Source organism: Hevea brasiliensis, chromosome 1 (genome assembly GCF_030052815.1).
Source record: "Hevea brasiliensis isolate MT/VB/25A 57/8 chromosome 1, ASM3005281v1, whole genome shotgun sequence".
Taxonomy (NCBI): domain Eukaryota; kingdom Viridiplantae; phylum Streptophyta; class Magnoliopsida; order Malpighiales; family Euphorbiaceae; genus Hevea; species Hevea brasiliensis.
The window spans coordinates 27,376,935-27,392,246 of record NC_079493.1 but is presented as its reverse complement, the minus strand read 5'-3'; the positions used below and the strand labels follow the sequence as shown (position 1 = coordinate 27,392,246).

General features: G+C 31.1%; 2 protein-coding genes across 3 annotated transcripts; both read right to left on the bottom strand.

Moving 5' to 3' along the window:
* Positions 1 to 123: 123 nt before the first annotated feature.
* Positions 124 to 3,697, bottom strand: LOC110635789 (vesicle transport protein GOT1). Of its 2 annotated transcripts, none has more exons than XM_058145207.1 (8): positions 3,559 to 3,697; positions 3,302 to 3,369; positions 3,092 to 3,194; positions 1,738 to 1,829; positions 1,559 to 1,639; positions 1,349 to 1,446; positions 1,191 to 1,272; positions 124 to 477 (listed from the first exon to the last, which is right to left on the bottom strand). In XM_058145207.1, the coding sequence occupies exons 3-8, from the start codon at positions 3,120 to 3,122 to the stop codon at positions 439 to 441; spliced, it is 423 nt and encodes a 140-aa protein (XP_058001190.1). In that variant the 5' UTR covers positions 3,123 to 3,194; positions 3,302 to 3,369; positions 3,559 to 3,697; the 3' UTR covers positions 124 to 438. The 2 variants fall into 2 exon arrangements, with proteins under 2 accessions (XP_058001190.1, XP_058001183.1); XM_058145200.1 differs by having other exon boundaries at positions 3,092 to 3,155.
* Positions 3,698 to 4,888: 1,191 nt separating this feature from the next.
* Positions 4,889 to 12,557, bottom strand: LOC131179159 (uncharacterized). The gene is made up of 7 exons (XM_058145196.1): positions 11,641 to 12,557; positions 10,455 to 10,510; positions 8,414 to 8,523; positions 8,150 to 8,309; positions 6,503 to 6,595; positions 5,292 to 5,423; positions 4,889 to 5,009 (listed from the first exon to the last, which is right to left on the bottom strand). The coding sequence occupies exons 1-7, from the start codon at positions 12,374 to 12,376 to the stop codon at positions 4,959 to 4,961; spliced, it is 1,338 nt and encodes a 445-aa protein (XP_058001179.1). The 5' UTR covers positions 12,377 to 12,557; the 3' UTR covers positions 4,889 to 4,958.
* Positions 12,558 to 15,312: the final 2,755 nt, after the last annotated feature.

Below are 15,312 nucleotides of genomic sequence, written 5' to 3'. Positions count from 1 at the left end.
CACTCAGCATAAATGCACAATGGTAGTGTAACAATAAACATCTTCAGAGTATCCGCATTAAGATCAAATCATTCATTTGCTTTCTACATTATGCAATGACAGAACAGAAAGAACCAAAGAATATTAAGAAAACCTGAAATCATTTCTTCTCCTCCTTTAATCAAAAAGAGAAAAGGTTTGTCATCAAATCAAAATAGCCTTCTACAATCATGCAAACAGAACCAAACAAAATCTACAAATATTTTTACAAGGACTTGGAAATGGACCTATCTGCAGCTTAGTTGCACTTCCCTTCAATCCCAGAATTGCACATTGCACAGCCATCCATCTCTAAACCAAAAAAAATTTAGGTCTTGAGCCAGACACTATTTTTTTTTCTTACAGGACTTGAACATGGACCAACTCAAAGATCAGTTGCACTTTTCTCTGTTTCTGCATTTACACAGGAACTCTTCTACCCCGGTAACGATCCATGAACTGCACATTTTAATTGAAAAAGAAAATAAGAAATGAGTTCAACTACCAAATTATTAGTGTGCAACGACTTAAACATTGGAAATAAATCAAGTATTCCATCTTCCACAAGTAACATGCGCACAATTTTACACTTCATGGGAATACAATCATACAAGCCTCTTGTTTATATTAAAATTATGCTCTCTTGCATAATATGTGTGCATACGCTGGCATCATAAACATGTTTTTACAAAGATTGAACTAAGGATGTACTGAACTTCATTTCAAGCTTTCACCAACTGAGACTGAGCTTGCCCTCTACATTGTTGTGCACAAAATTCCCATGTATAAAAATATCAACTTTAAAGCCTGAGTCTACGCATAAACCCAGTCAACTAGTTGAATTTTATGACCCGGCTCCAATCTCACAAAATTAGTAGGTTCCAATTTCATGCAGGTTGGTAACCATTTGACAAAAGGCATAACCTGAATATTCAGGTCAGGTTCAGTTTTGAACATTTGAAAATCAAATAGAACCACCTAGATCAATTATCTTAACAATCTCTTCTTCTTCTTCTTCTTCTTCTTGAATTGTATCTATTTTAATGCTTTTATGATAACAAAATAGCACCAAAAGTCAGTCTCAACTCAAATAGTGCAGAAACTCTAACCAGCAAGAGAATGGCACCAAAAAAATGCAAAAGGAGATATTTTGAGTTCCAAAGTGAACATACCGATCTAACAAATGGTTGTTGGAACACCCAGCCAAGAATAGGTATCCTCTGAAGAAAGACAGCCAGTGTTGGCCAGAAGCCACTGCACAAAATTCCCATCAGCATCAACCATGAAAAATGAACAGAATACTATAACATTAAGATAAATATTTACTGACCTGAAGAGTACAATGAACCCGTATGCTTCCAAAATCATGCCAAGAATTGGCCATCCTATGACAACAAAGAAGAAGCCAGCACCGAATGACATAGTTCCCTGCATGACCAGAAAAGCAGAAGTGGATATGAAATGCATGTAACTTCTGTAAAATGCACACAAGCAAGCACACTTGTTCATGATACATAGAAAAAGAGAGCGGATAGTACACCTTAAAATTTTGACGTTTCATGAAGAACTGCATAGTGGACTTTGGCCCAATAGTTAGACTCACTCCTGAGATGAAAAGAATCTGAACACATACAGAAAAAATAAGAACATTAAATGAATACGACATGATACGCAAAACACAAAATATATATTTCAGTATATGAATAGCAAGGCACTTACATTTCCCATTGCAAGTAATCCCTTGTCAAAGAAGAAAATGATTCCCAGGAAAGAGAAAAATATGCCAAATCCTGTCAATCCTAGCCCAATCTCTGTTTTATTTAATAACAGCAAAATATAGGTGGTATAAGAATCAGGCAATATAGACCACATGAATATAAAGAACAACCTATTTCTTTTCTTCATTGTTTTCTTCTGTATTCATAAGCTAATTTGTCTTGGAAGCACCACCATAAAGGTTATTCATCATCAGTAACAAGAGTCCATAAAAAGCAATTCATGAAACCTCAAGGAATGCTGCAATAAGTTTGATCAGTTATGCATTGATTAATATACCACGGTTCAAAAGCTTTATGACCACAAAGCACTTTAATTAACTGTATCTAAATGACATCAAAACAGAAGCACTTAGGCCTGGCCACAGCCGAAATTGGCCCAGAACTGCCGGTCCGTGTTCACTGGAGGTATGAACCTGAACCGGTCCCTAAGGTCCTCCCACAATTTCGATTCTGGTTCAACCCAGTTTGATCTGGTTTTGATCAAATCCAATTGTCCAATTTTTTTTTTAATGAAAAAAATCCAGTTTTGGCTCAGGACTGAACCAGCCGGTTCCAGGGTTCAAGTCAACCAAGGTTTCGAATGGTTCTGGTTCTGCAAAATTTTAGCATCTGCTAAAGACTTGCAAATGCTTGTAGCAAGCCAATTTTTCATTCAAAGGAACAAACATCAAAATTTTAGAACACAAGAATGACATATAAGTCCCTAAAGTATGATGTTAGTTTACTGATTAAAATCATTATATTGCACAGCCTTGAATTTAACCAATGTAGATGGCTGTCAATATTCTTTTTTAAAGGAAATTCACATAATCATGCATCAAATAGATGCTAAATCCTGAAAGAACATTGCCAAATTCAAATGCGTACCGTATCATAACCAAGCTCTTAAGCTAGCATTCATCAAGGATCTCAACATCATTTTGTTTGTAAATCTTGCCTTTCAAACCATGGTGTTAGAAGGGATACACTTTGGTTAAAACTCTTATAACTCTTATGATAAGTTGCTTTTAATAGGGAAACTGATAAAGGAAGGGGAACTAATGAGAAGCATATGGAAATTTTCCAGATCCCTGAATTATAGAGCTTCTCCACAAGTTTCAACCTAACAAGAATTTCTTAATTTCCTGCTTGACCTCTCTCTCTCTCTCTCTCTCTCTCTCCAAAAGTAAATTTCAGCCTAACAAGAATTTCTCAATCTGCTACCGACTTCAAAACCCTCTCTCTTCTTCAATTGTTCATCTATATGTAAATATAAACAGCATATCTGCAAAGCAAGAAAATCAAAATTCACTCACTCTTGCGGTCATTCATTTCAAAGGAAACCATCTTGATGTTGCTTCAAGTACTTGATTACGTTCACTGCAACACCACAAATTGAAGAAGAATGAAAACAAGAGCCTAACAAATTGAAAATCAACTAAACACGAGAACATTTCAAGCAAGGGTTTTCATAGAAAATAATAAGATCTTAAAAGATCCGCAAATGATGCAATTCGCGGTTTTACCTTAGACAAAATCTGGAAAAAAAAAAACGGAAGCTCGGATTCTTCGTTCGAAAGCCCTCTAAAATGACCTGCAAGATGAAAATTAAATTGAAACAATAATTTTAGGCGGCTAAAGAGAGAGAAAGATGTTGAAACAAAAGCTCTGATTGGATAGCAAGACAAAATTAGCCCTAAGTTTCCATGATGCTGTTTTCCTACTAATATTTCTGATGAACCAAACAGAACTGAAAATATAGAGAGAAAGAAAGAGAGAGAACCTGTGATGCGTGCTTGAGAGAGAAGCGAAGACGAGGATGAGACAAGCGAATAGCAGAAGAAAGGAAATGTCAGTTACTATAACTTCTTCTATGCGAAGAAAAATGATTTTTCTTTTCTTATTTATTATTAATATTTTTTTTTATTAGAAGCAATTAAAATGGCTCCTTACCGCTTATGGTAACAGCCTAGTGACGGACTCTGGCCAATAGAAAGCCGGCTCGGGCTCCAGCTAGGACGAGTTGACTCGGTAGAAAAAACTAATAATCCGTTGATTTAATTAATTGCTTTGAAGGAGTCATTGTCCTGATGGTTTGTTGGATCAAATTACTTAAACTTTGTTAAGGATATTTTGTAGTTTGTTTGTTTTTAATAAAATATTGTAAATAATCATTATTAAATAAATTAATAATAAAATAGAAGGCGCCATTTTAATATTGTTGTAGCCAACCATAAGAGATGGATGGATTACGTCGGTGTAAAATTTTCTTTGGAATGTTGATAGTGACAAACATTCTGCAAAAATTTTGTTATTTGTTACTATTATTTTATTATGAATTACTTTTGTCATTCTAATTTTCTTTTAGAAAATTAAAAAATATTAATTATTTTTTAACAATATAAAATTAATGACAAAAGATATTATTAATATATTTTTTCTAAAAATAAAATTATTTAATATTTTTTTAATTATTATGCAAAATTAGACGAAGGTGGTGTTATATTATACTTGGGGTGAGTATGAATTTTTTTTATAATCAATCAAGTCTTCATTTTATGATCTTTGAAAAAAAACTCTTTCATTTTATGATTGTAGTTAAAAAGTTTAAAAAGAAATTAAATTACATGCCGTTGAAAAAGTAGTTTAAAAAATTATTTTAAAAAACTTTTATAATTAAATTATATTAAACATAAATTAAAATCTACTAAGATAATTACGATGACCTTATTTTTAATAAGGTAAATTTAATTTATAGATACAATGATTTGTTTAATTATAAAAATATACAATGAATATAAAGTAAATAAAAGACTTGGCTAATATTTTTTTTCAATAATAAATCTAAACGAATTCACATTCATTTTAATGAAAAATTGTAGTTAAATGTCGTTAATTAAAGATTATAAAAGAGATTATTAATATCGAAATGTGTATAAAATTAATTAAAACATATATATATAGAATTTACAAATTTATATGCTTGAACTCTATGTAATCACACCCGACAAATAACACCAACATACCAACCCACGAAAGACAACAGTCGCACTTGCAGAGTAAATAACTGAACAATATTACTCAGAACAAGAAATTAATGATATTGATTAATTGGTGACCTTTATTAAATTGCAATTAATACATGTATAATAAAAAAAATTAAAATGTATTTCAAGACAATATTCATGTATGCTTGCTGTCATGTTGGTCACCAACACCTCTAGGTGAGAGCATCTGCAATGCAAAAGAGAGAATTACTGAATTCAGCAAGTCAAATGCAAGATAGCACATCCGCATTTTAACAAATGCTTGCTGCTAAGGAGTCCTTCATGTGTAGCCAAGATTTAAGTCCAATGAAAAATTCCTGATTATTCTATGCATAACATAAAAATAAAATAACATGTACTTTGGTGTGTGTGTGTGTATATATATATATATATAAATGATTCCAGAAGTTCATTGCAGTTCATCAGTTGCTTGAAAATATATTCAGCAGAAGAAAGAACAAGGACATACTAAACCAAGAGCATCTGCTGCACTTCTATGAGATTCTTCACTGCAAACTGAAACATACATATCCATTAAAAGTTCCCTCTGCTCCACTTTCAAGTGTTTTCCTAGGCCCCGAGCAACCATCTCCATCTCAGGCTGCAAAATAACAAATCCATTTGAGCAACATCAGATCATAAACAAGTGTAATAAACTCTACACGCACTTCCAAACAATGATTAAAAAACATTGGCCTAAATTATAATACCAGCAAATGCACTGAGCAAAAAGAGGCAAGGTATTTATCTTGAAGAACAAATAATAGATTTGAATCCATAGCAAACATTAAAAAGCAAGGAAATCTACTGCTGCAAAAACTGGTAGCTGTAAAATACGTGGGTAGCTATAAAAGGTGTGTAGCTAAGTTGAGTGGGAGAATGAAGAAGAACTGACATTTCTATTCCATGAGTTTAATCAAGCACATAGAATACAGATTACATCGTCATTAAGATCCCCCAAGCACCAGGGCCTAATAACCAGAAGAAAATTGACAGCAAGATTACCATGCGCTCTCTTTTATAGGTTTATTCATGCACACAGAATGCATACAACACTATCAGCAAGATTGTTGTCACACTGAATATGGGTAAATTGCACCAATGGTCACTAAACGAATCATATAATTCTATTGAGATCACAAAAGATCAATCTATTACAATTAGGTTATCTAAATTCAATTTTATTTCAACTGGGTTTAACTGAAAAAATTTCAGTAAGCCATTAACAAAAAACTAACAAATAGATTTTTTTTATTGTTTTAATAAGCTAATCTTAAAACACATAGGGCCCACAAGACCAATATATAGCAATAGTTTCTTTGTGACATACTATAAGTTGACCTTATGGACCCTAAATCATTTGATACAAAGCTAAGAAAACTATACAAAATGCCCACTGTAAATTTAAAAATTCATCGATTAATCATGATATGTTCAATTAGATTTAATTGAAATAAAATGATAGTGACCTAATTGCAATAAATTGACCTCTTGTTGTGATCACAACAGAATTCAGCAATTAGTTTAGTTACCAATTACCATTGGTGCAATTTACCCCACTGAACACTGATAACCGCATATACAGACTGCTTTTTATAACGTTGAAAGAAATTTTAAAAATAAAAAGAAAACCATTAGAAAGGAAAAATGCACAGTAAAGTCAGCAAACCAACAACATACTGAGGATTCTTCAGGAGGAAATGCTCGGAGAACAAGGCATATCTTTGACAGTTCCAGTACTGCTTCAGAATGTTTACCTTGGACTTCTAGAGCCTGCACAAAATAGATAGCAGTTAGAACAGCAACTTAATGAAACAAACAAAAGTAAAATTAAAAAAAAATAAAAACAGATACTTTATTTTACTTCAGAAGGAGCAGACTTTTGGAGAGAAGAAAATGCATTTTACATGCATAGAAAGGATTCAAATTGTTTCTCAATTTTATTCACTGTTATCAAACTATATTAAACCAACCACCCCACCTCAAAAATAAATAAATAAACGAAAAATACAAACATAGAGTGAGGCAAGGATATCAAAACCCATGTTCCTTAGCCAAAAGTCTTAGATACAAACATCATGCAAATAAACACTGACGTACTGTTTAAAGAAGAAAGGATAGAACTTTGGGAGGAAAAAAGAAGGCGAGGCAAGATAGTAAATTAAGTCAACTAAGAAATGTTTCTCCACCCTGCTGTCCCTCCATCTCCCTAAAAATTAAAACCTAACGATGGAAGAGCTGTGAATTGTGATGATAATGGATCTAGCTGAAGTAAATAAAATTGGACAAAGAGAGAAGGCTCATTTCTTCTTCTGTTCTCTTTACTCACTTTCTTCCCTTTTTGCCTATTTCTTTTTCGACTAAGAAAAGAACAGTTTGCCCAGCAGCATTGGCAGTTGGTAGAACTGCCAAATTCTCCATTGCATCCAATACAAATTCATCTGTCTTCCACAACCATTCTTCTTTTTCACATAAATGTAGCCCATTTTAAGTTATTAATGTTGTCACAAAGCATCCTTTTTGTCCCATTCATTATGATTGAAGAGACAATGCAAAGCAAAATTAAAATCCCATCATGCTTGAGAAAAGCTGGACATTATATATCAAGCAGAATTTCTAAGACAATCAAATAGGTTCTCCTAGCTCATGATAAGTTGATCTAACAACAAATGCCAGGCCTGTTTAATTATAAAACAATCTCGCAAAACACTCCTCACCTAAGTTTGCACCCATCATCACCCATTTTCCATCCCCAATATTTAGATAGTTATGGTGACAGATAACAACAATGACTAAAAAAAGTCAACTGGCTGTGCCACTGCAAGTGCACCTGCCAAATGCAAAGAGGCACCATCTGCTAGATATGGTAATGGGCATACAGGAGTTACAGGAGCAACAGTACTAAGACAAGTAAAATTACAATTATTTTTCACCAAAGTACCTATCCAGGGCAGAGATGAGATATCGCCCACCCTCAACTAAAGCCCTCATGTAAAATTTGCCTCCTCTATTATCCTGGGATTGGAGAGTATTCCTCAAATGTTCTGATGTACAATCAAATTTAGAGTTCCCAAACTATTGATGCGACATTCTGTCCATTGTATTCTAAAAATATCATTTGAAATAAATAAAGAATTGAGGGAAATCCTATATAACATCGAAAAATTTCAGGATCTCCAAAATTTTGGCATGGCAGCAAAATAAATTTAGCATCAGTGCGACGCTGATAAAAAGTCCATGAAATCATTATTCATTCAAATGCTAGCATGCACATCAAGAGTTACTTATAGTAAGATCATGAACTACTGATAAGAATAGAAGCATTACCCATGCCTGTAAGAAACACGATCGTGTCCGAGCAGCAACAGCTGCAGACACCATTCTAGCAGCACGAATATTCTCAAGCCCAATGTTTTCAGCAAGCCCAGCAATGAACCGCTGTGCATCTTCACCATCAATTTGAATAACATTATGGTAACTTGGGGCACTGTAGGCTTGCAAAGCAAGTTACAAAAGTAAGAAACAACAAGCAGAAGCAAAAGTCATGAACTGGCAACTAATAAATGTTTTAAGCAAGCCTAAACCTCAGACCTGCTGCATACTTTCAAAACATAGTCAACAGATGCACGATAGAAAGAATCCCGTGTATTTGTGGTGTCAAAGGAAACCTGCACTCCAGATGTCCTGCATATTCGACGTAACTGCTCACCCATACAGGCAAAGAAAAGTCCATTGCATATTGAGAATCAGCAACCAAAATAATAAGTGCATGTTTCAATTGTTAAAAAAGAAACCAATTCTAAAATTCTACTAAATTCTAGCAGAAAATTTATTAACCAAATAAATTCAAAGTACATGGAAAGGCAAATGTGAACTTGAGCAAGACAAACAAGAAGCAGCTCACAAACTCATACACAAATTACAGCAACTCCCCTGATGCACTCATATGCACTGTTTTAAATAACAGCCGTTACTTTATGTAATGGCTGTTATCCAAAGGAATTTTGGGTTACCATTACCACCGTTATATAACGGATTTTTAAAATTGTAACTGTAAAGGCCATTACGGCCGTTATTTTAAGGTAACGGCCGTTATTGACAACTAAGTAACGCTTGTAGTGGCCATTACTTTCCCAGCTGAGAATTTTTGGATTTTTTTTTTTTTTTACTTATTTCACATGGGAACCTTTTTTTGGGCAGAAAATTATCTCGGCTCATTCATTTTAGCACCTATTCATTTTCTCTTCACTTTTTCTCAATTTTCTCCATAAGAACTCAAGTAAAATCCTTCATTTCTCTACAAATTTTTGAGCTCAAGAGCATAGATCATCAAGTAAACAAGATCCTTTTGAAGTGAACGAGATCAAAGGGTGAATTATTTTTTTTCTAATTTTTAACTATTTTTTTAATTATTTTTAGCTAAATATATAAGTAATTAGAAAATAATATCAAAGAAATTTTTAGGTTTTGGAAAGATAAAATTTTAAAATAATAATAATCATGAAATTAGCTCTTGAAATTAATTTTCATAAATTGTAAATGGTAAGTAAGTTTAAAGCCTAAACTTTAAATTAAATGTGTAGTTTCTTACCTAGTTATTATAGCTAATGCATAAATAGGTCAATTTAATGGATACAAGTAAGTGTAAATTAATAAAAAAAATATTGTAACTTTTTAAAAAACTAAAATTAATCTGTTTTGTAATTTATCAATTAGATGACAAAATTTAAGAAAAATAAATAATCATGAAATTAACTCTTGAAATTAACTTTTATAAATGACATGGTAAATTTACAACCTAATTTAATGATCAAAGCTCCCAGTCTTACTATCCCAGTCAAAATAATCAAGAAACTCTAGAGACTCATTTTGGTGGTAATAAGGTTAGTTATTTATTATCTACTAAGTTATTTACTATCTACTTAGTTATTTTGGTTTTAAATTAATTAATGCTAGTGACATATAAAAACGATAGATTTAATGTCTTTATTTGATATATTTATACTTATTATTTAGTTGTATATCTTAATTTTAATTATATCTTCAAATATTTATTCATTTTATAAACTTTGCAAATTTTTTGCATAGCAACAGGCCATTACTGTTACTTTACTATCGTTATAAGCCCATTCCATTACTCATGAATGTGGCCGCGACTGCGATTTAAAACCATGCTTATACGCTCATTAATCAAGTTGCGTATACATTAATTTTATCCAAATGAAAAAACACTGGATCCATAAAAGAAAAGGTAAAGCAATGCCACCAAAAGAAAGAGCTACTCCTCTACCAAAACTCGATATCTTGTGTAAGGTCTCATTTGAAATGACATGATGTAAGCTCAAACCAAATTAAAATACCAGAAAATTTTACCTAATCAAAGGCCACTAAAAAGGTCACCACAAAGGAGGCTAGTGAATCAGATAACGAATGGGATTTTCATATGTGATATTTCCATTATTTTTTGGACAATTGTATTAGCAATAGGGATTATGTGAACCATACACCAATATCTCTTTTTTTCTTTTTAGACAAATGTGATGACTCAATGAAAATCAAGAAGTTCTTGATCATGTTATTATGCGAAATTAAAGAATCAGAATGACAAATAAAAGGATCCAGCAGCACTGACTTGAATTATATCATGCTCTGTAACATCCTTTCCACTTGTTTTATAGTCCGTGATTGCTGGAAATCAAGTTGATGAGTTGTAACTAGCACAAAAATGATTAATATAGCATTTATTGAAATTTCAGAAATGTGCATCTTTTACCTGCAGCAAAGAGAAAGCCCAGCAATAAAATACTAGTAAAACAACCTCATAGGCAAGATTTTAAGGCATAGAATCATAACAGATAATAATATTAAAGAACATATAGAAATGTTGTTCTAGATATGGAATAGTTGCAAACTTGCAATGAATCCGTTCATCACAGATAATTTTAATAGAAATGTTGCTCAAGATATGGAAAGTGGGATTGCAAGAAAACAAACCTCAAAGGACGCCTCACCAAATATTATTTTGACATATTAATCCCCTAAGATCAAGGAAATAAATAGAGTAAATAATGTCGCACTCACCCCTGATCTTTGGGGTTAATTACTAATTGATGCCCAAATTTTAAATCAGTACAATGTCTTCTCAAACTTTAGAAACCATTGGAATTGAAGACCTACCCTTTTTTTATTAAGGAAACACAAACCAATATGAGAATCATACTTAAAACAATTCAAACTTAAAGCTAAAATTTTTCTTGGAAATTCTTACATATTATCAACCCATTTCATACAAGCCATATATTAATATAAAGTTTGTTTTATAGCTAGTTAAAACCTTATACAAATTTTGTCAAACAGAGAGAAATTACCAAAAAAAAAATAAAAAATTTTAAATTATCTGGGTTTCAAATTTTAAAGTTTAAAATGATAGAATGAACATTGTATTTCAACCCCAATCTTCACTATTTCTTGCAAATAACCCATAATTTTTTAGCTATTGAAGTTGATAGATGCAAAACCACACAACCTATAACATTTTTTATTTTGTGGCACAAACACAACCTGCAATAACAATTTATTCTTCATTTATTCAATTGAATTCCACAAAATTTTGTGTTTGGAATTGAATCACATAAGCCCTTAGTTTTCAGTATTACCCTCATCAATCAATAACCATTCCCAGATGAAATTAAGAGGGCCAACAAATAAATTTCTCCACAGCTACCCAAGTTATAAATACCAGATTATTGATATTGCTTTACACCTCACCCATTAATTCAAAGAGATATAGGACTAGATAAAATTGAAAAGACTCCAACCTCGTATTAATCTGTTGGCTTCCCTCTGGTACTCCTGCTTATCCACCACCAGGTCCTGCTCCGCGGCCACTGAAACTGGCCACCATTTTGGCAACTTCGCTTGGCTCCTTACCCTATAACTCCTCCAATCATCTCTTCCCAACTCCGAACCAAAAACCCAACCCGGTAGTGAAAGGGGATTGTCCAGAACCCTGGAACTCTTCCTCTTCACATGTCCTCTGTCATTCACTGTCGTGGCTACAACGACCTCTCTCCCTCCAAGACTCCTGTCCCTACGAACCACAACATTCTGTCTCGGAACCCTTAACCTACTCCTAAACCCCAACAACAATTTGATTAAAACCCTAATCGTCGAAACTAAAACAAACCCACAAAGCAACAAAGCGCCAGTAAACTGCAGAGTCGATTTGCGACACGAGAACAGAATCCGATTATTCTCGTCTACCGTAATGAGAGTCTTCAAGTCATAATAAGCATCTTCCGCCAAAGAAACAAATCGATGGAATCTAGAAGAGGTTAGAGATGATATTTGGTTAACATCAACAACTAATTTGAGACTTTGGGTATCGTTAACATGATCGTTAGCTAAAGAGCGCTTGTCGGGATTGATTTCGAAGGTCTTGGTGGTGCTGTGCCGTCGGGAATGGCGAGAACGGCGGCGTTTAACAGAGAAGGAGTTGTGGGTGAAGAAGTAGCGTGGAGAAGAAGAGTAGGGAAGAGTGTGGATAGAGTTCATTGATTTACATACCCAATAAAAGAAATGGCTTTGCGATGGCTTATGTAAAAGAGCTTCTTGTTGCTGAGAGAGAGAGAGAGAGAGAGAGAGAGAGTCAAATCAAAGAGATGAGAAGGGTGAGAGCTTGAGATAATCTATGGCTCAAATTTTTGTTTCCGTCTTCCCATGAATTTTGGAAACTCGCTTAGGTATCTTTTTCATATGGAAAAAAAAATAAAAATAAAAAATAATAAATATATATATATATATATATATATATATATGTGTGCATGAAGGATGAAAAACATTGAAATTTTTTAAAAATTTTCTTATTATTTTATTATTTATATTATATTTTTTTATTATCTAATTAGTTTAAATTTTATATAAATTTAAAATTTTTAACCTTATTTATACTTAAATTTTATTTAATTAATTTTTTTATAATTTAAAATATTTATTTATAATTTATATATATATATATACATAGTTTTATCAAAAATACTCTTCATAATTTATATTATTTATAAAAATTGAAAATATTTTATTTTTTATGAATAATTTTTTTTTTGAATCCTAATATATTTTTATTTATATCATATAATTATTTAGGTAAAAAATATTTTAATACAATAATAAATATTTTATTTACTTTTCAATAATAATAATAACTAATAATCATTTTAATAATACTATATCCGAATTATTTTAATAATAATAATAATTTAAAAATAAATTATTTATAAAAATATGTTATGATAACTTTTTAATGAATACTAATAGAATTTTATATTTATCTTATAATTTATGTAAAAATATTTTAATATAATTATATTTAAATTTACGTAAAAAAAAAAGATAAATTAATTTTTGTCAGGTTGAAATTTTCTTTTACTTTTACTTTCTTATAAGTTCTTTAAAAAAATATTTTGTATAAAATAATTTTATATTTTATTTTAATTATAGATATATTTCTAAAATTCTTATTGCATTAATATATAAGTCTAATTAAAATTCGTGTATATATATATATATATATATATATATATATATATATATATATATATATATATATATATATATTCCAATGAAAAGTATTGTAAAAAAAATCAAATTTGTTGATTTATAAAAAATATGTAATTATTATATAATATATAATAAAATTATATAAATTTAAAATTTTCAAATAATATATAATTACTTATAAGTGTATAAATTAAATTATATATATGAGAAAAAACATTTAAATAGATAAATATATATTTTTAAAAAAATTAATAACTAACACAATATGTTAAGTTTGAATTTAATTATAAAATTAGTGTAATTGATAATATGATTAAAATTTATAATACTAATTTTTAATTTTAAAATGTTAAAATTTTTAAATAATATATGACTACTTATAAGTATATAAAATAAATTATATATGAGAGAAAAAACATTTAAATAGATAAATATATATTTTTTAAAAAAATTAATAACTGACATAATATGTTAGTTTTGAATTTAATTATAAAATTAGTGTAATTGATAATATGATTAAAATTTATAATACTAATTTTTTATTTTAAATAGTATATTATTAAAATTTAAAAAATGTTAGCATGTTTACATATAAAAAATAATATTTTTTTAATTTTTTAACACTATAATCTTATTATAACTTCGTAGACAGTGAATACATGTAAAAAGAATACATATAAAAAAAATTAGGAATCATCCTTTAAACATAAAATTATTATTTCAATTTAAAAGATTCATATTTCTAATAAATACAAATTGATTTTTTTTTTTTAAAGGAAATTTCATTCAAACAAAAACACCATTAGTACATAAAAAGCATGTCAAATGAAAGGAGGGACAGGACCTCACCCCTTCGGACCAAACTCAGAATGGACTATTGCAGCTAGGGGTGTGCAAACGGTTGGTTCGGTTCTGAACTGAATCGAACCGATAAAATTGAAAATCAAAAATTTTAAAAATCGAACCGAACTGATTGATAAGATAAAACAGAACAGAACCGATAAATATCGGTTCGGTTCGGTTTTAAACCTATCAAACCGAAATTTATAAAATTTCATATTTTTAACATTAAATCTAAATAATAAAAACATAAAAACAAAAAAAATTAGAAATCAAAACTAAAAAATCTTAAGGTTTGGTTCGGTTTTCTTTGATTTCGATTCGATTCGATTCGGTTCGATTCAATTTGATTCGATTTTTTTTATTTCCTATATATATTAATAATTTCTGTTCGATTCGATTTTTTTGATTTTTTTATGAAAATAACCGAACCTAACCGATTAACCGAAATTATCAAAATTATAAACCGAACCTAACCGATTAAATTTTAAAACTAAACCGATTGAATCGAATTAATCGATTCGATTCGGTTTTTCGGTTTAAATCGAAAACTGCTCTCCCCTAATTGTAGCCAACAAGTGAGCAACGGTATTCACTAATCTTTTAGCAAATCTGATTGAGCAACCATCTATCTCTTCCAACAAACCACGATGCTCTTCTACCACCATCCCAAAATAATTTGCTTCAATATTAGTACTATGCATAGCCTATATTAGAAGCGAAGAATCAGACTCTACAACCACTTGGCAAAATGCCTTTCGCCTTAATCTAGCTTAGTGCCTTCCTTAAACTCATGGCTTTAGCTAACTTTTGATCTTTAGGACCCACCATCATCTTTTGGCATGCTTGAACAAAAGAACCATCCTCTCTCCGAAGCACCCAACTAGCACCCAGAAAGTTCTATACTGCCAACAACGCAGCATCCACATTACACTTCATCATCCCTATTAGAGGACGTTGCCACTTACCCACAGACAAATGCGAAGCACATTGAGCAGAACCCTCCAACCGAGCCTGAGCTACAATCCAGTGCTGAAGATATAAGGTAGCCGCCTCCCAACTTGAGAAACACCACGCCTTCTTTGGCTCCA